General features: G+C 42.0%; 1 protein-coding gene and 1 non-coding gene across 2 annotated transcripts in view; one reads left to right on the forward strand and one right to left on the reverse strand.

Moving 5' to 3' along the window:
• The first annotated feature begins 209 nt into the window (after positions 1-209).
• Positions 210-282, forward strand: TRNAE-CUC (transfer RNA glutamic acid (anticodon CUC)). Its single transcript has one exon. It is a non-coding gene; the product is annotated as a tRNA-Glu (tRNA).
• Positions 283-7,953: 7,671 nt separating this feature from the next.
• Positions 7,954-21,254, reverse strand: part of GPNMB (glycoprotein nmb) — a 28,394-nt gene continuing 15,093 nt past the window's right edge. Inside the window, exons 6-11 of the mRNA XM_065883730.1 lie at positions 20,897-21,208; positions 16,676-16,774; positions 15,352-15,454; positions 13,172-13,386; positions 9,480-9,576; positions 7,954-9,037 (exon numbers count right to left, since the gene is read on the reverse strand). Of these exons, the coding sequence (XP_065739802.1) occupies positions 8,887-9,037; positions 9,480-9,576; positions 13,172-13,386; positions 15,352-15,454; positions 16,676-16,774; positions 20,897-21,208 (977 nt within the window). The 3' untranslated portion in view covers positions 7,954-8,886. The remainder of the gene's footprint in view (positions 9,038-9,479; positions 9,577-13,171; positions 13,387-15,351; positions 15,455-16,675; positions 16,775-20,896; positions 21,209-21,254) is intronic.

The raw sequence follows: 21,254 nt of genomic DNA on the forward strand, positions 1-21,254 counted from the left end.
AGAAAAAAAAAAAAAAAAAAAAACTAAGTATAGAACTACCATGTGATCCAGCAATCCCATTCCTAAGCATATATCTGGAGAAAACCATAATTTGAAAAGATGCATGCACCCCAATGTTCACTGCAGCCCTATTTACAATAGCCAAGACATGGAAGCAACCTAAATGTTCATTGACAGAGGAGTGGGTAAAGAAGATGTGGTACAGGAATTCCCTGGTGGTCCAGTGGTTAAGACTCTGTGTTCTCACTGCAGAGGGCCCAGGTTCAATCCCTGGTTGGGGAACTAAGATCCTACCAGCTGCAAGGTGCAAATAAATTAAAGAAAGAAAGAAAATGTGGTACATATATACAATGGAATATTACTCAACCATAAAAAAGAACGGAATAATGTCATTTGCAGCAACATGGATGGACCTAGAGATTATCATACTAAGTGAAGTAAGTCAGACAGAGAAAGACAAATATTATATGATATCATTTATATGTGGAATCTAAAAAAATGATACAAATGAACTTATCTGCAAAACAGAAAGAGAGTCACAAACGTAGAAAACAAACTTATGGTTACTGGGGGGAAGGGGAGGGAGGGATAAACTGGGAGATGGGGATTAACATATACACTCTACTATATATAAAATAGATAAAAACAAGGGCTTACTGTATAACACAGGGAACTCTATTCAATATTCTCTAATGGCCTATATGGGAAAAGAATCTAAAAACAATGGACTTATGTATAACTAATTCACTTTGCTGTATACCTGAAACTAACACAACATTGTAAATCAAATATATCCAATAAAAAATTCTTAAAAAAATTTGGAGGGTGGGCTTTGCAGGAAAAGGCAAAGAGGTCAGGGCTTTGGGTTTCAAAGCTCTAGACAGTTTTGAATGAAAGAGCTTAGGGCATCCCTGGTGGCACAGTGGTTGAGAGTCTGCCTGCCAATGCAGGGGACGCGGGTTCGTGCCCTGGTCCGGGAAGATCCCACATGCCGCGGAGCGGCTGGGCCCGTGAGCCATGGTCACTGAGCAACAGTGAAAGGCCCGCGTATTGCAAAAAAAAGAAAGAAAGAAAGAAAGAGCTTACATTTCATTTCTATTGTTGTTCAGACCACACATGAGGAATGAAAAGATTATTAAGAACTCGTTCTTTTATTTTTGGCCATGCTGCGCAGCTTGTAGAATCTTAGTTTCCCACCAGGGATTGAACCAGAGCCCTTGGAAGTGAAGGTTCAGAGTCTTAACCACTGGATCACCAGGGAATTCCCAAGAACTTGTTCTTTTGAAAAGTTATAAAAATTTTCAAACACATAGTATAGTGGAGAGAAAAACAAATGAACTACCAGATTGAGCAAATCTTCATTTTGCTCTATTTATTTCAGCTTTTTTTTCCCGTTAGAAATAAAATGTTACAGATTCAGCTAAAGCCCCTTCACAATTCTCACTAATCCCATGCTTTTCCATCCATCGTTAGAGATAAACCACTACCCTGAATTTGATGTGTACTATTCCCATGCATGTTTCTATAAGTTCATATGTAAGCGTAAACAATTTACAGTATTGTTTTAAATGTTTTACAATTTTACCTAAATATTATCATACTGTACCAATGGCTTATGTTTCACATATCTTTGTTCTCTTCTTTTGCACTTCCCCAGTCACTAGTGTGGTTGAACATCTTTTCATCTGTGTATTGGCATTTGGATTTCCGGTAGATTGTCCGTTCACAAGCCTTTGTCAATTTTTTCTACCGAGTTGTCTTTATTTTAAAATTGTTTTTAGAAGTTATTTTACTCCACTTAAAAAATAAGTAATATTTCATAGAAAAGAATGAAATAATGCCATTTGTGCCAACACGGATGGACCTAGGGATTATCACACTAAGTAAGTCAGACAGAGAAAGACATATCACATGATATCATTTATATGTGGAACCAAAAAAATGATACAAATGAACTTATTTACAAAACAGAAACACACTCACAGACCTAGAAAGCAAACTTATGGTTGCCAAAGGGTAAAGCTGGGGGGAGAGATAAATTAGGAATTTGGGATTAAATTATACATACTACTATATATGAAATAGATAATCAACAAGGACCTACTGTATAGCACAGGGTACTCTACTCAATATTCTCTAAGAACTTATACGGGAAAATAATCTGAAAAAGAATAGATACATGTATGTGTATAACTGAGTCACTTCGCTGTACACCTGAAACTAACAGAACATTGTAAATCGACTATACTCCAATATAAAATAAAAAAAATTTAAAGTAATATTTGAAAACTCCTAAAGAATACATTAGCGGACGGAGACGCAAGAGGGAAGAGATATGGGAACATATGTATATGTATAACTGATTCACTTTGTTATAAAGCAGAAACTAACACACCATTGTAAAGCAATTATACCCCAATAAAGACGTTAAAAAAGAAAGAATACATTAGCATGTAGATAGAACATAAAGAGTAATAACAAAACAAACCTATCAGTCAATTTAAGCAATAAAACATGGCTGGGACTATGGAAGCCGCCTGACTGCTGCTGCCCCCCGACCCGCGTTCTTCCTCCCGAGAGGCAGCCGCTGTGCTGAGCTTCACATAACAATTCTTTTGCCTTCTTTTCCATAGGCTTATTACATTTTTTTATACATTCCCATATTGTTTAGTTTTCCATGCTTTTGAAAACTTTACGTAAATGGTATCATATTACATGTATTCTTTCGCAGTTTTCTTTTTTTCTGTCAATATTACATTGGCAAGTCTTTCCTCTGGGTGTTTATAGCTGTAGGTTCATTCATTTTCACTGATAATTAGTATTCCGTTGTATGTTACAACTGATTTAGCCATTCTACTGTGGAGGGACGTTCACATTGCTCTGAATGTTCTTGTCCGTGTCGCCTGAACACGTGTGCAAGGGTTTCTCTGGGGCATTCTACACCAAGAAGTGAGACTGCTGGATCATAGGTGTGTGCGTCTTCAACTTCACCAGATAAGGCCAGATTGTCCCCCAAGAGAACTGTTCCAGTTTAGACTCCCAACAGCAAAGTATAAGTGTTCCGGTGTTCTCACTTTCACCAACACTTGATTTTGTCAGATTTTTTTCACTGACAATCTGGTAGGTATAAAACAATGTCTAGTGGTGTGATGATTTGCATTTCCCTCACAGTTCTTTACATAACCTAATCTTTTATCAGTTACATGTATTGCAAATATCTTCTTCCAGTCTGTACCTTTCCCTTTTCAATCAACTTTATTGAGGTATGTTTCTACAAAATAAACCTAACCATTTTAAGCCTACAATTTGATATCTGACAAATGGATACAGTTCTCTAACCACTACAGTCATGCCATAAAATGTTTCCCTGGCCCCCCAAATTCCCTTGTGCCCCCAGTCCCTCTCCTCTCCCTACCTCTAGTGTCAGACAAGCACAGATCTGCTCTCAGTCACCAGTTTTGCTTTTTTTTTCAGAATATCATATAAACATACTCATTCAGTATATCTGGCTTATTTCATTCAGCAAAACGCTTTTGCAATTCATCCATGTTCTTCCATCTATCGGCAGTTTATTCCTTTTTATTGTCAAGTAGTACTTCATTTCATGAACACACCACATTTATTTATCTATTCACCAGTTGATGGAAATCAAGGCTGTTTCTAGTTTGTGGCTCTTACGAATAACATTATCGCGCACATTTACATAGAAGTCATTGTGTGAACATGTCTTAATTTCTCTTGGGTAAATACCTAAGAGTAGAAGGGCCACGTGATATACGTACATTTGTTTTTATGAGAAACTGCTGCGTTGTTTCCCATCTTGCACTTCCACTAGCAGAGTATGAGAATTCTGTGGGTCATTAGACAAGAAGTCTGTGGCATCTTTTTCGTACAGAACTTTAAAATGGTGACGTAATTTGATATATCAATCATTTTCTTTATGGTTGGTGCTTTTGGCGATTTATGAAATCTTTCATCACTTGGTTCTTCATGTTGTGATTTTATTTGTAATTTCTCCTGCGAGGATTATTAGATTTTTTTTTTCTTCAAAAAGGTCTTTTCTGACATTTCCCCATAGCAGTTTGTAGGCAATGTACACTTAACTCACTATGTCCGATAATACAGCATTTGTTGTCATTACAGAATAATGTGACATGAGATTGTGGGTAAGAGCTCAATGGGCTCAGTTAAGAAAATTGCATTTCATGGAACTGAAATTCTCTGAAGAATTCTTGTTTTCTCCATTCAGTTCGGAATGGAGTTCAACAAAGTGTCAAAACACAGATTAGCAAGCTTTTTCAATCAAGGACTAAATAGTACATATTTTAGGCTGTGTAGACCGTACTGTCCCTGTCCCGACGACTCATCGCTGTTGTTGGAGTGCAAAAGCATTGCCGACAATACATAAATGGATGAACGTGGCTATGCTCCAATAAAACTTCATTTACAGAGGCCGAACTTCGAACTTCATAGAACTTTTATGTGGCACAAAATCATATTCTTTTTCCCCCCCAAACATTAAAAGATATAAAAACCAAATTTAGCTTGCGAGCCATGGAAAAACGGGCAGAGAGGCAGATCTGGCCCATGAACAGTAGTGTGCCAGCTCCTACTGCTTTAGAACACATCCTCCTGACATCACTGTACGGCAACTGGCTAATATCCCTCTCCCACTTTGCACAGTGGAGCACGAGAACCCAAGGAGACGTCAGCATTCATCCAGGTTAGTTTCCCTTTCCTCCTCCTTCCCTCGTTTTCCAGAGGAGGAGGCTTTGGTGCAGGGAGAGAAAATGCCCAACTTCAGGCTGCGTGGCTCGTGTGTGACAGTACCAGGCTGGAGTTCGGGGGTCTTGATTTAAGGCCTACCTCCCTCCCTCCACTCAATTCCGAAAAGCAAAATTTAAAATTCCGCCCATAACCGCAAAATCCTCCTGCCACTTCTCATAAGTAATTCATCTTTTTTTTTTCACTCTAAAGGAATTTATTCTAACAAACACCTTAAAACTAAGGATTCAGTAAGCTCAAGTCTCGATATTTAATTTGTATTATTAAAACCTGTGCAACGCAATTAACAGTGACAACTGCATTGTAAATTTGAGAGAAATTTTCACTGGGGAGGTGACATGATGATATGTGTGAGAAAATTACACAGAGAATTAAAATTGGTTAAACCTAAATTCCAAAAAGCCTATGAAGATCTCCAAAGCGAATTTTATTCCAGAATTTCGATGGCACAAAGAACGACAATTCTATGGTAAATAGCAGAGAAATCACCTCTGCAGATTAGACTGAGGCCAATGGGGTGGCCAGGATGCGGGACTCCAGGCCAGAGGTTAGGACTCTCACTGCAGTAAACCTCTGGAACCCAAACTCCAAGAAAGCAGAGTCTTTGTCTCTTGTTCATGGCTGTGTCGCCTCCAGACCAGAGCCTGGGACATACTGGTGCTCAGTAAATGATGGTCGAAGGATCGAAATCAGCCTGTAAGAGGTGATTCCTGGGAACTGGCCTCTGAATTTTTAGAGCACCTATTCCAGCAGCTTTGGGGCCACTCTGAAAAAACCTTAAAGGATTTCCCACCCACCAGGGGCCCCATCAAAAGGTGGTCACCTTCACCCCCTGAATAACTATCTTCTCATCTGCCCTTGACCTGTCTCTTAGGCTTGGAGTTATTACACATTACGGATATAATGAATACGTACAAAGTATTGCCTCTGAACTGTTAAACAACTGAAAATTCATCGAAGGGAACCAATGTTTATAAATGAGTTAGAAGTGTTTAAAATGTAGACATTTATAAAGGGTCCAAGGAATAAGAAATTCCCAGAATAATTTACTACCTGCACATTTCAATTTTGTTTGCAAGTTCTAATTCTCAGCAAACATTAATCAAGTCATCCCACTACCTTTTAGGTTACTTTCCCCCTTTTACAGATAGCAATTCAGCAGAAGTTAAATGACTTGTTGCCAAGGTCACAAGGAGAATATAAATCTAAATGATTCATGATTTCAGCCCTCTCTCCTGCCATTTGTTAGATTGAAACCGAGGGAGGTTTCAGGAGGATTTCAACTCACTTCCCTGGTGACTGACTGTATATTTGCTGCTCTCTGCTACCCCCTGCTGATATGAGAAGGCAAGAGTAGATCTCGAGACCAGTATTTCTCAGAGTTAGGTCTGGGAGCAACCGTTATCAACATCACATGGGAACTGGTGAGACACAGAAATTATGGGGCCTCAGCCCATAATTTTGGGGGGGTTGGGCTCAGAAGCCTGTGATTAACAAACCTACAAAAGATTCTGCTGCAACTTGGTATTACTTTTCTGCTTTTGGTATGAATGTCCTGGCCTCCTAATCATCATAAAAATGGCAAGCCCCTTCACACTGCTTCTCACATGTAGTATATATACCATTATGCCCTATTCAAAGTGCTTTCACATCCATTCATTCTTTCAGAGGGGCTTGCAGTAGCCCTATGAAATAAGTTAGGGAGGGACTGCAAATCCATTTTACAGATGAGGAGACTTGAGGCTCAAGAAAGTTCAAATAACTTGCCCAGGGTTACTCAGATTTAAGTGGCAGGGCTGGATTCAAATCTAAGTCTTCTCTCTCTACATCCATGTCCAGAGATTCTTCAGTTACTCCACAATAGGGCTGCTGACATTTGGGGTCAGGTAAGATGGGGTGCTTTGCTGTGGGGGCCATCCTGGGTATTGTAGGATGTTTAGCAGCATTCCTGGCCTCTACTCACTAGATGCCAGTAGCACCCCATCCTAGTTGTGACAATCAAAAATGTCTCCTAGGGGCTTCCCTGGTGGCGCAGTGGTTGAGAGTCCGCCTGCCGATGCAGGAGACACGGGTTTGTGCCCTGGTCCGGAAAGAACCCACATGTCGCGGAGCGGCTAGGCCCGTGAGCCATGGCCGCTGATCCTGCGCGTCCGGAGCCTGTGCTCCGCAGCGGGAGAGGCCACAACAGTGAGAGAGGCCCACATACCGCATTAAAAAAAAAAAAAAAAGTCTCCCAATATTGCCAGGGCCCCCCGAGGAGCAAAGTAACCTGTGGTTGAGAACCACTGACCTTCAGCCAACTCATAAATGCAGATAAATTCCACATTTCTTGTTCTGCAAATTTTGTACTCTTTGGGATGATTCCAGAATAAAGAGCTTATTTTGGGCCTCGGCCATCTATGAAGTGAATGAACTAGACTAACTCTTTAAGAAAATTAACACTAATTCTGTTATATCATTTGGTATCCAACGTGTATTCAGATTTCCCTCAGGTGTCTCAAGAATATCTTTCATAGCTGTTCTTTAACAATAGGATGCAACCTAGATTCCTCAGTGGCTCTTGGTTGCTGTGTCTCTCTAGTCTCTTTTGGTCTAGAATATGGGTCCACAAGCTATGGCCTGCAGGCCAGATCTGGCCCACCACCTGCTTTTGTCAACATGCTTGTGCTGGAACACAGCCATGTGCTTTCATTTATGTATATGATGGCTTTTGTGCTACAATATTGGAGTTGAGTAGTTGCAACAGACACCGTATGGCCCATGGAGCCTAAAATACTAACTACCTGATGCTTTACAGAAAAGGATTGCCAATCTGTGACCTAGAACCATCCTCTAACCTTTATTTTTAATATAATCCTGACTGTTCAAAGAGTCCAGAACTGCCTGTAGAAAATCTCTTCTTTTAGACTGGCCTGATTATATACATACATATATATACATATACGTATGTGTGTGTGTGTGTGTGTGCGTATATATATATATATATAAAATTTTATGCAATTTCACATACTGTATACATATACTTAAAAATACAAAATACTTATGAAACGATCAGTGCTCCATGGCACAGAGTTAAACAAATTTTTATGTGTTAAAACTCTAAATGAAATTGAATGGCAAACAACAAATGAGAAAAATAATTCCAAGAGCTTTATTTTATTTTTTTAATTTTCATACTTTATTTTCCAGGAAGGAGAAGAAAAATGTCATGACTGACAGAGTAGCTTCAGTTACAAATGAAAGTAACATCTTTGGTGATTAAGTTTCTGTATCATTTGAATAGAGAAACCAGTAGGAAAACCAAGGGCCTCCTTCTTTGGAAAATCATAATATATAATTTCAACTATAATTTTCAACTGTGGCGCCAGAGTGCACAGAAATTCAGATATATCCACAAGAATGTCAACACTCTGAGTACAGGGCCATGTACTTAGCAACATGCCTGGTATACAGAAAGTGCTACATAAACGTCCATGGGAAAAATGAATGAATGAGTACCGTTCCTTTACACATTTGGGCTCGGCAGGTGGTCACAAACATATTCACAATCATTTATTAGATTAGTATTTTTTTTTAGTATAACAAGCATGCAGAGCCTACTAAAGGCTTACCTGTTAGTGTTCTGTTGGGAGCTCATGCATGTTCATTGACATAGGATTCAGGTAGCTTGGAACATGACCCTCAGAACAGGAATACACTGGTTTTATGCATATGGTCGTATGGAAAGCTAGAACACGTCCAGCCTCTCCTTCCAGTTAACCTAGGTCAGACTCTAACGAAAGTACCTTCTTCTGCTACTCTGGATACAGTGTATCTATCCTACTAATCACCTAAGACATTATAAGTGAAACAAACCATCACTAAAGAAAATGCTGCTAACTGGTTTTATCAGTTAATATAACATGGGTGAGGCTGTGCGTAGTTTAATTCCCCTCAACCTCTCTAAAATGTCATTTAACCTATAATAAAAATTGGACCTCCCTAAACCACAATATATATTTTACGATAATATTTCTAAAAAGTTAATCGTCATCCACTCTAGCATAGCTGACATAAATGGCGCTGAAGAGTGAGCTGTTGGTCAGAAGTAAGGCAGAAGATTTAAAGAATTCCCGGTTGGTTCTTGAGCAGTGGATCTTCTTCCTGGTTTCCGGGGAAGAGCATCTTTGCACAATTGGGGAAAACATTCAGGCCTTTGCCTCTGACCACGATCCCAGTGCTGTTTTCTATTGGTTTGTATTCCTTGTGTTTTCTGAAAGCAATGTGTTGGACAGATTAAAAAAAGATCTCCAGCTGGAAAAGGTTGCTTTCTACAGTCTTTTACATGCCAAGTGCAGAATGGTTAATTCTATTTAATTTATGGCTTTTAAGACATTGATGTCTTATGAAAATATATTTATTTTCTCTTCTTCATGCAAGAAATGTGTCTGCTTACTATAACTTGCGATTATATGTTAAACATTAAGCTGACACAATTTGGTAAAGTTACTGACATTTGGTAGCATTTTTAGGGATAAAAAAACACAGCAAAATTAATAGGCTAGTTTGGTATTCGTCATTCAGTGGAAGATTTTCCTCCCACATACAAAATGTTTAAAAGCAAAAAAGGGAAAACAGCTCACTTGTGCAGAAATATGCTATTTATTTTTGACAATATACTCTAGTGATTTAAAGTGTTAGAACCAGCAACTTACTTGTACACCAAAAGGGCGATCACAGTGACAAATATGGCCATGCAGCCAACGAAGAAGACCAGGGTACCATTTGCCATTCTTAAAAGGGAGTCTGGGTCTTAAAACAAAAGCAAGACCGTATTAGTGACAACTTCCACCTCGAGGACATGCTGCTTGTAATGCAATTAAATCGACGAGGAAGAGAGCTAACAGAAGATATATGGCTCTCTCTGTGCTTTCAGTAATCTTTCCCATTACATAATACATAGTCTTTGGGGGCAGCTTATCTTCCATTTAGAGAATGAGTTAGCGTGTCTGGAACACTGTGTTACGGGCTCAGGAGACAGATGTCACGTCCCGGAGATACCTGATGGGGTCTGAGCTGACCCAGCTGCGCACACGTGGTGAAGGTCTTCATGATCCTCCTGCACACTCCTCTGGCCTCATCTCCCACTGCCTTCTTTCCAGCTGTGCTAAAAATCCATCCTCCCTGTGCTCTTTCAAATCTCCATGCCCTCTGCCGGGAACATCCTTCTCCCAACTCATCTCCAGCATCTGCCCCTTTGGGACACCTTCCAGACATGCATGCAGGCACCAGGTCATGCCTTCCTTTGTCACTTCTCTCCTTGTCTCTCTTCCTCTGCCTCCATCACACTGCGTTGCAATTACTTTTTAAAAAAAAATTTATTTATTTTTGGCTGCGTTGGGTCTTCATTGCTGCACGTGGGCTTTCTATAGTTGAGGTGAGCAGGGGCTACTCTTCGTTGCAGCGCGAGGGCTCGTTGCGGTGGCTTCTCTTGCTGCGGAGCATGGGCTCTAAGTGCATGGGCTCCAGTAGTTGTGGCTCTCCGGCTCTAGAGCTCGGGCTCAGTAGTTGTGGCACACGGGCTTAGTTGCTCCGTGGCGTGTGGGATCTTCCCAGACCAGGGCTCGAACCCGTGTCCCCTTCATCGGCAGGCGGATTCTTAACCACTGCGTCACCAGGGAAGCCCGCAATTACTTCTTTACACAAATTTCTCTCCTGCTAGACTGTAAGAGCCATAAAGCAGGGAGTATGTCTTCTCTGTACTCCCAGAACCCAGCAAATCAACTAGTCTTGTCTCTGCCACCAAAGTATAACTGGAGTCGGTCTATTTTCTCTCCATCTTCTCTGCCGCCATCACAGTCCCGGCCACCAGCCCTCTTCCCTGAGAGGACGTCTTCATTGTCTACTCGCTTCCACTGCTACTTTCCAATAAACCTTGCTTCACTCAGCAGTCTGAACGATCATCTAAAAGCATTGATCAGATCATGCTTCAACCCTGCCAGTGGTTCCCCTTACGCACAGAATAAAACCCAAACCCTACCTGTGGTGCGTAAGGATCTAGATGGGCTGCTTTTTTTTTTTTTTTTTTTTTTTGCGGTTCGTGGGCCTCTCACTGCTGTGGCCTCTCCCACCGAGGAGCTCAGGCTCCGGACGCGCAGGCTCAGTGGCCATGGCTCACGGGCCCAGCCGCTCCGCGGCATGTGGGATCCTCCCGGACCGGGGCACGAACCCGTGTTCCCTGCATCGGCAGGCGGACTCCCAACCACTGCGCCACCAGGGAAGCCCGGCTGCTCATTCTTGAGATGCAGGTCTCAGAGGTGGAGGAGGAGGCCCTTGTCATTCAGAGAAGGCGCTTCACCAAGCGCGTGCCACTGCGTTGGCAGGACTTTCCCAACGTCCCAATCTAGAGAGCCAACTTCTGCCCCCTCTCTCCCATGCTTGTCACTCTCCACGCCTTGTTTCATTGTTTTCACAATATCATCTATTTGTTTACTGCCTCTTTCTGCTCACAAAAGCTGGGACCTTCCTCACCTTGTTCCCACTCTATCTAGGACTGGCTACCTGGTGCCTGGAGCTGTGATGGACATGGAGTGGACGCCCAGTGAATATTTGTTGAAAGCATTGCAGGTGCTTCATGGATGTTCCTTGAATCAATGATTAAAAGTCATTTCAGCTAACAGGCAATGCGTTTGCCTTTGAACAGAGATGGACTTTTGAGATTCTGACTTTGAAACCCAAGTCATCAAGTTACAATTCCCATTGGATTAAAAGCTCTCTTTCTGAGCTTCCTTTTTTGGGTTTTAAAAATGGCTCAGGTCACACCTAAAGTTATCACTGACTACAAGAAGGATTAAAGGGAAGCAAATATCCAAGCGTCTAATCCAGGTAAGAGAACCGTGGTTTGCCAGAACTGAGAAAGCTTCACAGTCCCTTCACAGGGACTCTAAAAGGCAATTCTAAAAGTAACTGCAGCAGCACAAGAAAAACAACCCCAGTAGCTCCTGGACGTGATGGTGTAGAAGATCCACACTCGCTCACATACAGAGGCTCCGGCTGCCTCTTTTCGCCGGGCTCCCCACTTCTGCACCCCAGACCCCATGCACCCTCCCTGGGAGGAAGCAGCGTACCTTTGCATTCTTTTCTTCTTTTTTTTAACGTACACCCTGGATCTCACCAACAATAAACCCTCATGCAAATAATTATATGCATGATTACTTATGCTTTTCTTTCAATGAGGTTAAAGCTGCCTTTTATATAGTTAATGAGTAAATATACGTTTAAGTACATTTCACCTTATAAGATAGACTCCACGACCGAAAGAGTTATTTGTGAGTTAGTTGTTAGGTTGTACCCAACAATCCTCAAACTAAGGAGCAAAACACGTGCTGTAATGTGTGCACAATTTAACCTGTGCCTTCCGCCCACCACGTAGCACTTCCTCTAAGAGGTAAAGCAGTATCTTACAACATAGTCAGTTATAAGTGAAATTCAGTTAGGGTCACCAGGTAGAGTCCTTATGGGCTGGGAAAGATTAGCAGCCACCAGTAGATGGGAATTTCTCAATGAAATTCCTTCAACCACTTGGCTAACATTTTACCTCTCCGAGCATTAAGGGGACAAGGAGTAGTTTTTCTGGTGAACATTTAAGGACTAGGTAAATTGGTTTGTTTCCGTCTCAGTGTAATGCTTGGTAGAATTTGGGAAGGGAAGGAAAGGGCACATGGCAAGTTAGAAGGGAACCAGGAGTCCACCTGGTTTCTCATTTCTCTTCATGGCTTCATATCTTTGCCCAGGTGGATTCCAATGACAACATGATACCAGCCTCCCCTTTGTTGTAGCTTAATTGGACACTTTTTTTTTTTTGCGGTACACGGGCCTCTCACTGTTGTGGCCTCTCCCGTTGCGAAGCACAGGCTCCGGATGCGCAGGCTCAGCGGCCATGGCTCACAGGCCCAGCTGCTCCGCAGCATGTGGGATCTTCCCAGACCGGGGCACGAACCCGTGTCCCCTGCATCGGCAGGAGGACTCTCAACCACTGTGCCACCAGGGAAGCCCCATTGTTATTTTTTGATGTTGGGCTTTGCACTTTCCTCTTGAATTACAAATCTATCTGAGCATGCAGTGACCACATCCCATTATTACTGGTCTATGATCACAGCTGATTTTCTTCGTCAAAAGGCTTTTCTCTGGGCATTACTTCATTGGGTTTCTCTCTCTCATCCCTTCCCTAAGTAGATTTGCTGTTGGCTTTTAATGCCATTTCTTAAATCTACGTTAACAACAGTTCAATGAATTTTACATGGAAATAAAACTAAATATTGAGAGTGAAGCCTTGAGTAGCTTTGGTATTGGACACACACTTTATCTCCAACGTGAAATGTTCATGCAACCATAAAACAAAACTTACCTCTTCCAGGGATAGAGACGAGGGTGCTCGTGAGGGCCAGGCTTGCATCATCACCCAGAGTCAGGTTCATACAGTATGTCCCAGACCCACCAAAGGCTCTTCTCACTGTCAGCAAGCACATATCGCCCAGGTCCATGTTCACAGGGTCGCAGACTGTGTTCTGAGTGACCTGGCAGGTGGGGTCAGAGATGACGGTACAGACCTCTGTGGGGGTGCTGAGGGCACGAATGACACAGAGAGAGAGAGAGGAATATGACATCAGTGTAGAAAGAAAATCACTACATTTCTATAAAATGGGATCGTACTTATTCTTACTCAAACCATATGACATGAAATTGTCACATATAATTTACTCTTTAAAAATTTTTTTAAAAAATTATTTTTGGCTGCATTGGGTCTTTGTTGCTGTGCGCGGGCTTTCTCTCGTTGTGGCGAGCGGGGGCTACTCTTCGTTGTGGTGGCAGGCTTCTCGCTGCGGTGGCTTCTCTTGCTGCGGAGCACGGGCTCTAGGCGTGCGGGCTCAGTCGCTGTGGTTCACGGGCTCTAGAACGCAGGCTCAGGAGTTGTGGCGCACGGGCTTAGTTGCTCCGCAGCATGTGGGATCTTAATTTACTCTTAAACAAGCCTGGGTGTGAGCCATTGTTTCCTTTGTATCCTCAGGAAGATGAGCCCCTGGTGCTGGAGGAGGAAGAAATTATGTCCCCCAAGGCAAGGGGCTGCTGGGAACTTCCCTCTCCTTTTTGACTCTCTAGATGTCCAAGGATGCAGACGGCTTAGGTGTTAGGCAAAGGTAGTATTAAATGCCAGTCGGCCCTGCGTGGGCTCCTGCAGAGATATGACGACAGCAGCAGCAGCAACCAGAGCTGTTTATGCAGCACCTACTGTGTGCAAGGCACTGAGTTTCTGATAAGTGATATAGTCTTGTCTATTCCTCTCAACGACCTGATGAGGAAAGTAATACTTTCCTAATGCAGCAGGTGACAAACTAGCTCTGGGAGGGGAGATCGCTGGCCCCAGGTTAAAAAAGCAGTTAGAGGTGGAGCTGGGACTTGAATAAAAGAGGTTTGACAGCTGTCCCTGTAACCACTCGGCTACCATGTGTTACTGTCTTAGCCACTGTCTCACTTCTGAGTAGACTTCCTGGATGGCGAGACCAGGCTCTGAAGCTGGGCCTGATGAGGGCGTGGGAAATTAGACGAGTTCATCTTCCCTTCTCACCTGGCCCCTGGCCTCTTGAAGCAGCTTTGCCTCCTCAGTCAGGGTTTTCTCTTTTTCTGTCATCCTCATCCCATTCTCTCCCCAATCCAGAGAGCTATGGAGCTATCCCCCCTTTTTGGGGGGTGCACCCCGCGGCTTGCAGGATCTTAGTTCCCTGACCAGGGATTGAACCCGTGCCCCCTGCAATGGAAGAGCAGAGTCCTAACCACTGGACCACCAGGGAATTCCCTGGAGTTATCCTTTTTGATCAGATAAGGCCTCGTTTTTATACCAGCCCATTCTGTTGATTAATTTATATATCACATACATGTACATTTTAATTACTTGATTTACTTATACGTAAATTAGTAAGTCATTCACATATTTGATGGCTTAATTGATATAGTATTTATATATTAATTAGTTTATATTCTGTCTATTATCTATAGTTATAACCAAACATTAGGAAGTCAAATTATATAACGCATTAGAAAGAGCTTTGTAAGTTTTAAAGCGAGACAGGGTGATCAGGCATTGCTACTACTTAGCACAAGGACACAGCGCTTCCACATGGCCTCCCCTGACTCCGGAGGAGCCTCAGGGAGCTTAAGAGGCTCTGAGCCAGACCTCAACCCAGGAATCTTGCTCTGCCAGGTACCCGCCACCTAGGCAGGTACTGTTATCACTGGTGTAAATGAGAGACTCATATGACTGTGTGAGGATTTGACATGAAAACAGAAGTAAAATGTTAAGGACACAGTAAGTGTTCAATCAGTAATTCTGCTTCAACAGTCAAAGGTGGTGAGCATTGCTCAGCTCTAGCAAAGCAAGTGCATGCTTGAGAGCACGTGGGAGAGTCCTTCCTCATCCTGGCTTGCTGAGGAACTAGAATCCAAATCAACTTTAAAGGGGAGAGGGGTATGAAGACCTTTGTTCAGCCTGGGGTCCTCACTTGGCCCCTTTCTTGGAGATAATGTACTCACCTCCCTTGGCAGTTCACGACGAAATCCACCAGGGGGTTGTCAGGCTGTGGCACGGGCATCAGGACGTCTGTCACCTGGATGATGTTAACCTCTAGGATTCCCTCTAATGGAACAATGCCCCGCAGAAAAACACATCAAAATACAACACAAACCAAACCAAACCACTTCTTAACCAATCAGAAGGTCAAACAAAACGGACTCAGCTTCTCACCACCCCAGATCCGGGAATCTGCCCCAGAGCTTTGGGTACATGTCCAGGCAGCATTTTCAAAGTCAAACTGAACAGCTCTTCAGCCCAACCTTGATCTTTAGTTCTGGAGCCTGTGTGTCAGGAGGCGGCACCCACTGGAGGAGGTGTTTCCGGGAAAGATGACCCTGAAGGGGAGCAGGCCCAGGCTCAGGCCTCGGCTGCTGTCTCTCCTGCCCAAGTGGCTCAGCCCCAGTAGGCACAGCTTGGGGTTTATTTTTTTATTTATTTTGATTATTATTTTTTTTTTTTGCGGTACGTGGGCCTCTCACTGCTGTGGCCTCTCCCGTTGCGGAGCACAGGCTCCGGACGCACAGGCTCAGCGGCCATGGCTCACGGGCCCAGCCGCTCCGCGGCATGTGGGATCCTCCCAGACCAGGGCACGAACCCACGTCCCCTGCATCGGCAGGCGGACTCCCAACCACTGCGCCACCAGGGAAGCCCTGTTTGTTTTTAGTGTGGACCATTTTTAAAGCCTTCATTGAATTTGTTACAATATTGCTCGTTTTATGTTTTGGCTTTTTGGCCGCGAGACATGTGGGATCTTAGCTCCCCGACCAGGGATTGAACCCGCACCCCTTGCATCAGAAGGTGGAGTTGTAGCCCCTGGACCACCATGTGGGTTTTAGCCCCAGCCGTCTCCTCTGTTCGGCACCTGTGAGCAGCGCCCCAAGCACACAGCCCGGTGTGGTGGCCCTGTTCAACCCTCTTTCTTACACACAGGAGGTGTGACTTTGTGAAATCACCCAGGGGAGGAAAGTGGGAGCTGTGAGAATTTGGAACTGGCCTTCCTTCAGGCCACATTCATTCAGGTTTCCAAGCTGCACAGGGTCGGAGGGCCAGGCCCCCTGGCAGGCTCATTGCTCTGTGGGCCTCACAGAGGGCTCATTCCCACCAGGATGTCTAAGGAAGGCCGGGAAGGCAGGTGGAAATCTAGCAACTAGTGGAGTCTTTGCTTGTGCACATGTGGTACCACCTTGGACACAGAGCGGGTGCCCTCATCCTCACCCCTCCAGAGGCAGGTAAGGGAGTGGGTGACCCAAGGTGGATTCTAACATCTTTCCTCCATGGTCTTACCTACAATTGTGATGGTGGCTTTAAAGTAGCCGTATCTGTTAATATGGCAGTTTTTATCAGGAATCTCCCTCGGCTCCAGGGCATTGTCACCAGCAGGCACTGGAGAGTCTGAATAATAAGATTTTAGGGTACTTGTTGAGAACGTAAAAGATGTACATGATATTACCAAAGATCTAAACATTTGTCTACTTGCTCTTTAGAAAAACATCAAGAGTTCTATACTATTAAATTGCTGCAGAAATTTGAACTAAATGGGTAACAACTCATATAGATGTGAGAGCTATAAAGCATTATAAAATTGTTAAATTATGTAAGTAAACACAATCCCGTATCTTGTTCAAGCACAAATATCATATGAAAGGTGGAAGCCATATTAAAATGTGTAGTACAACAATCATGATGAAATAAAGCAGGCCACAGCAGATAAAATTATATTGTAATTTTGGAGGAAGGTATTCTGGGCTCAAATTCTAGGCCCCTTGTTTTTAGCTGTTTGAGACCATAGGCATGTCATTTAACCTCTCTTTCCTCAATTTGCTCATCTGTAAAATAGGGACAATACTTACTGACCTACTAGAGTTGAACTATAAAACCTAAATAAAATAAAAAACTTAAATAAAATTTTATAAATAAAAAATATAAAACTTGCTTCTCATGTCTGCCATGTAGGAAGTATTTAATAAATATCTGTTTCCTTATCCCAATATGTACTTCCATACATCTATGTAGGTACAGATGTGCTATAACATATATATGTAATAAGATATGTAATTTTAAATGTTAAGGTGGATGATTTTAAATGATAAGAAAGAAACAACATGGAAAAAGGCAATTCTTCCCCTGTTTGAGTGTCTCATAGATCCTAAGTTTACATTCTAGAAGTCATACAGTCACTTATGATGAGCAGAGGCGTGGGGAAGGAAAGGAGTGAATACAAGATGCTGTTGAAAAATAACCCTTTGAGTGTGATTAGAGCAAAGAATTTAATGCTCTATTAGTTACAATTTAAAAAGCTCTAATGGTGTTCCATTAACAAGATAAAAAGACTGGAAAGAAAATATAATACTGAAAATACAACATTACTGTCTCAAACTTCCAAAGGCATGAAAATGGACCCAGTTTGGGGGGAATCAAAGCTTCATAAGAGCTGCATCTCTAACACAGGGATATGTAAGTATGAAGCCAATTGGGAGACTTCTCCAGGGCTCCTCAGAGCCTCTAGTGGGTGAATGAATGTGCCTGTGACGCTCCTTTGCTCAGAGGGACCTTCGCAGAGCAGTTCTCAGAGCATCTCTGGAAAGTAGCGCTTCATGGCACACACTTTGGGAAATGTTGTTTGGGTAAAACCCAGAAAGGTTCTGATGCCATGCCAGATTCAGATGCAGTGGTTTATCAGCAGGTTTGGCTATGGCAGGCTTGGCTGTGTCCCCTGAGCTTCACGGTGGTCCTGTGAAGTTACAGGGTAATCATTCTTCCTGTTCTGAGATTTAACCGATGGGCTCCGAAGCAAAAGATATGTTTGTGAAGGGTATTAAAGATGGCTGGCTCTTCCCTAGAAATCTCCTTTTGAAGGTCTTGACAGGTGAAATTTAGCTGTCAAGTTAGAGCATGGAATCATGACCCTGCCATCTTTTAAAATAAAACTTCTCATAAAAGATGACTAATAAATGTCCATGATTTTATCTCTGGTAGAATGCTTATAAAAATGCATGTGGGGTTTTGCAGAGGTATGTACAATATCAAATCTATATCTATACATACAAAGTCAAGGTATGATTAAAGGGCTAATGGAGAAAAACTAACACCTTAAAAGACAGATGGGGAAGAAGGTAAGCGTCCTACTTAATTCACTATTTATGTCCCTGTTACTCAGAGAATGGTGTGAGATCCTTTGATTCTTTGGGAAAGTTCTACATGATATGATATATACATGATATATACATATTATATATAATATTACACTGATTAGCATCAATCTTACAAAGGTTTTTCTTTTTAGATTTGTACACAGAAATGATCAATGGCACGGTTACCTAAGGGAGGAGAATTGTGTGGCTTAAAACTAGAGCATACCTGTCTGCCCTATAATGTAATTATCTTCCTGAATCACCACTTCAGCTCTGCTTCTGTCTCACTCCTTTGGTTGCATTTGGTTTCTATTTAATAGCTGTACTCATTTTGAAGCCACTTACTATAGCAGGGACAACATAATTTTTGGTCAAATAAGAATCCAGTGCTCAATAATCCAAGCCTGTTAATATGCTCTGCATAGCTGAAAATGTTCTCTCTTCCAGAGGACAAGTACCCCAACCCCTTTCTCAAGTCATGGGCTGACTCCTATCATCACCTTGGGTCCCATTACGTATTCCCATCCCTCCATTCCCTAAGTCTCACAGCTGCTCTAAGGCATTTTGGGGTTTATTACGGTTGATCTAACACCTTTAGATAAAGCCAGGCAGTTTCCTTTCACTATGAAATTTAACAAATTCAACAAATTTAACAAATTGCTACCTTATATCTTATGCTCTAACCTATAGAAAATAATAACAAATTTAAAATACTCTTTCATTGACTTAAAATATATTTTTTTGCATGTTATGATACAAATATGTTCTAAGAAAAATAAGCTAGCTTTATAAAAATGCAATTCAAGATAGACTAACATTAAATAACCTAACATTAAGACTTTTACCATTCAGGAATTTCTAGACAGATGTAACAAGCACCTGTAATTTATTTTGAATTTTACACCTGGTCTGCTTATTTGTAAGGAAGACTGATGCTTGTAGATAAATAAATTGACTCTCCTATAGAAATACCAGAACGAAGCTATATGTTTCGAATTGTTCAATGCAGTTATATTTACAACTGGAATTAGGTTTAACTGAATCATCCACCAGTAAGAGAGTGGTTAAATAAATAAGCCACTGAATCAAGTGAGTCAGACTTAAATGTACTGATAACGGGAAGATGTCTATGATGTTTGTTAAATGAAAAAAGGCAAACTGTAGAATACATATTTCATGAACCCATCTACCTAAAAATCAAAACCACAAATCCTATATGTATTTATAGAATATGTTTGTAAATATACAGAAAAAGATCCGGAAAGAAACACTACCAACCCTTAACAGGTTTAACTCTCGAGAGGAGAGCATGAAGAGGAACTTTCACTTTTATTTGAAATTTCTGTATTTGAAGTTTTATTAAGGGACATGCATTAATTTTATAATTTAAAACATTCCAAGAAAGAATCAAAATCGGTAATAACTTATAATGTCTTGCTTTAGATATGCTTGACTTAGCAAGATATTTTTATTAATAACACACTTATTGATAACAGTTTATTATTTATATCTAACAGGTTTGGGTAAAAAAACCAATTGCAACAAGTCTGGACATCGTCATCGAGTGTTCTGTCCCGACTTGGTGATGGAGCCCTCTAGTGTCCAGTGAGAGGATGTCAGTCTATTACCATCCCCGGGATGCCGGCATGGTAAGATGTACTCGTGGCTTAGTGGGGAAGGATGGTAATGGTGTGGGGTAGGGTGTAGAATCAGACGGAAGCTAATGCTTCACAAAGTAAACTCTGAAGAACTTCTTGAATGACCTCATATACTATTATTAGAAGGTGGGATTTAAGTAATTATGCCTTATATCCAGAATAATTTTAGTGTCTGGAATCTTTCCAGCCTGCCAGCCAAGAAATATTCTCAAGGTGCATTCTTTTTCGAGCCTATCTGTAAGCTACATTTAAGGGTGGCTGAGTTTTCATGGGACATGGGGTGGATGTGGGCACGGTGGGGAGGAGAATGGAAGTGGGAAGGAAATGTGGGAGGGAGAGGAAGGACAGTGGGATGGCCTGAATGTTTACAAGAGGTCCATGTTTCTTAACCAAAAAAAAAAGGGAAGCAAACAGAAATGTGACAGGCTAGAAGGGGGAAAGCATCCGTACGCATAACAAGGGCCAGTGAGAATTAGGAAGGTCAAGGAGCTGTATACGAGTCACCAAGTGACTTTAAACACGTTCTCCTTTCTTCCAAACTGTAACAACTAAAAATGGTGATAAAGTAGCTAAACGAAATCAACAGGTAGAAAATGGAGTCATTGCAGAGTTTTTACACAGTCTCTTTAACTAAGGATCTAATTATACAACCCACATGAATTTTTTTTTCTGGCTGTTAAGGAACCCTGACAACAAAAAAGACCTGGAAAACTTACCCAAAGAAGCGGTGGTTTTTGGAGGTCTGGGTGAAGGTGAAGGACAAGGTCCAGGCACTGTAGCTTGCACAGTGAGGTTGAGACTGAAGGTTCCATTGAGAACATAGGTGTGGTTCAAAGTGTGATTGTTGGAAACAAACAGACCAGTATTATCCCCAAAGTTCCACCTGTAGTAAATGGCAGACTCATTGAGGAAGTGGCTGGGATCATGAATCAGGACATCGAACGTAATGGGGAGGTCCTTGAGGAAGGTTTCATCAGATGAATTTCGATTGTTCTTCTGGGACATAGTCACAAATACAGGAATCTGATCTAAAAGATATATCCACACCCCCCCAAAAAAAAAGAAAGAAAGAAA

This window comes from Phocoena phocoena, chromosome 9 (genome assembly GCF_963924675.1).
Source record: "Phocoena phocoena chromosome 9, mPhoPho1.1, whole genome shotgun sequence".
Taxonomy (NCBI): Eukaryota; Metazoa; Chordata; class Mammalia; order Artiodactyla; family Phocoenidae; genus Phocoena; species Phocoena phocoena.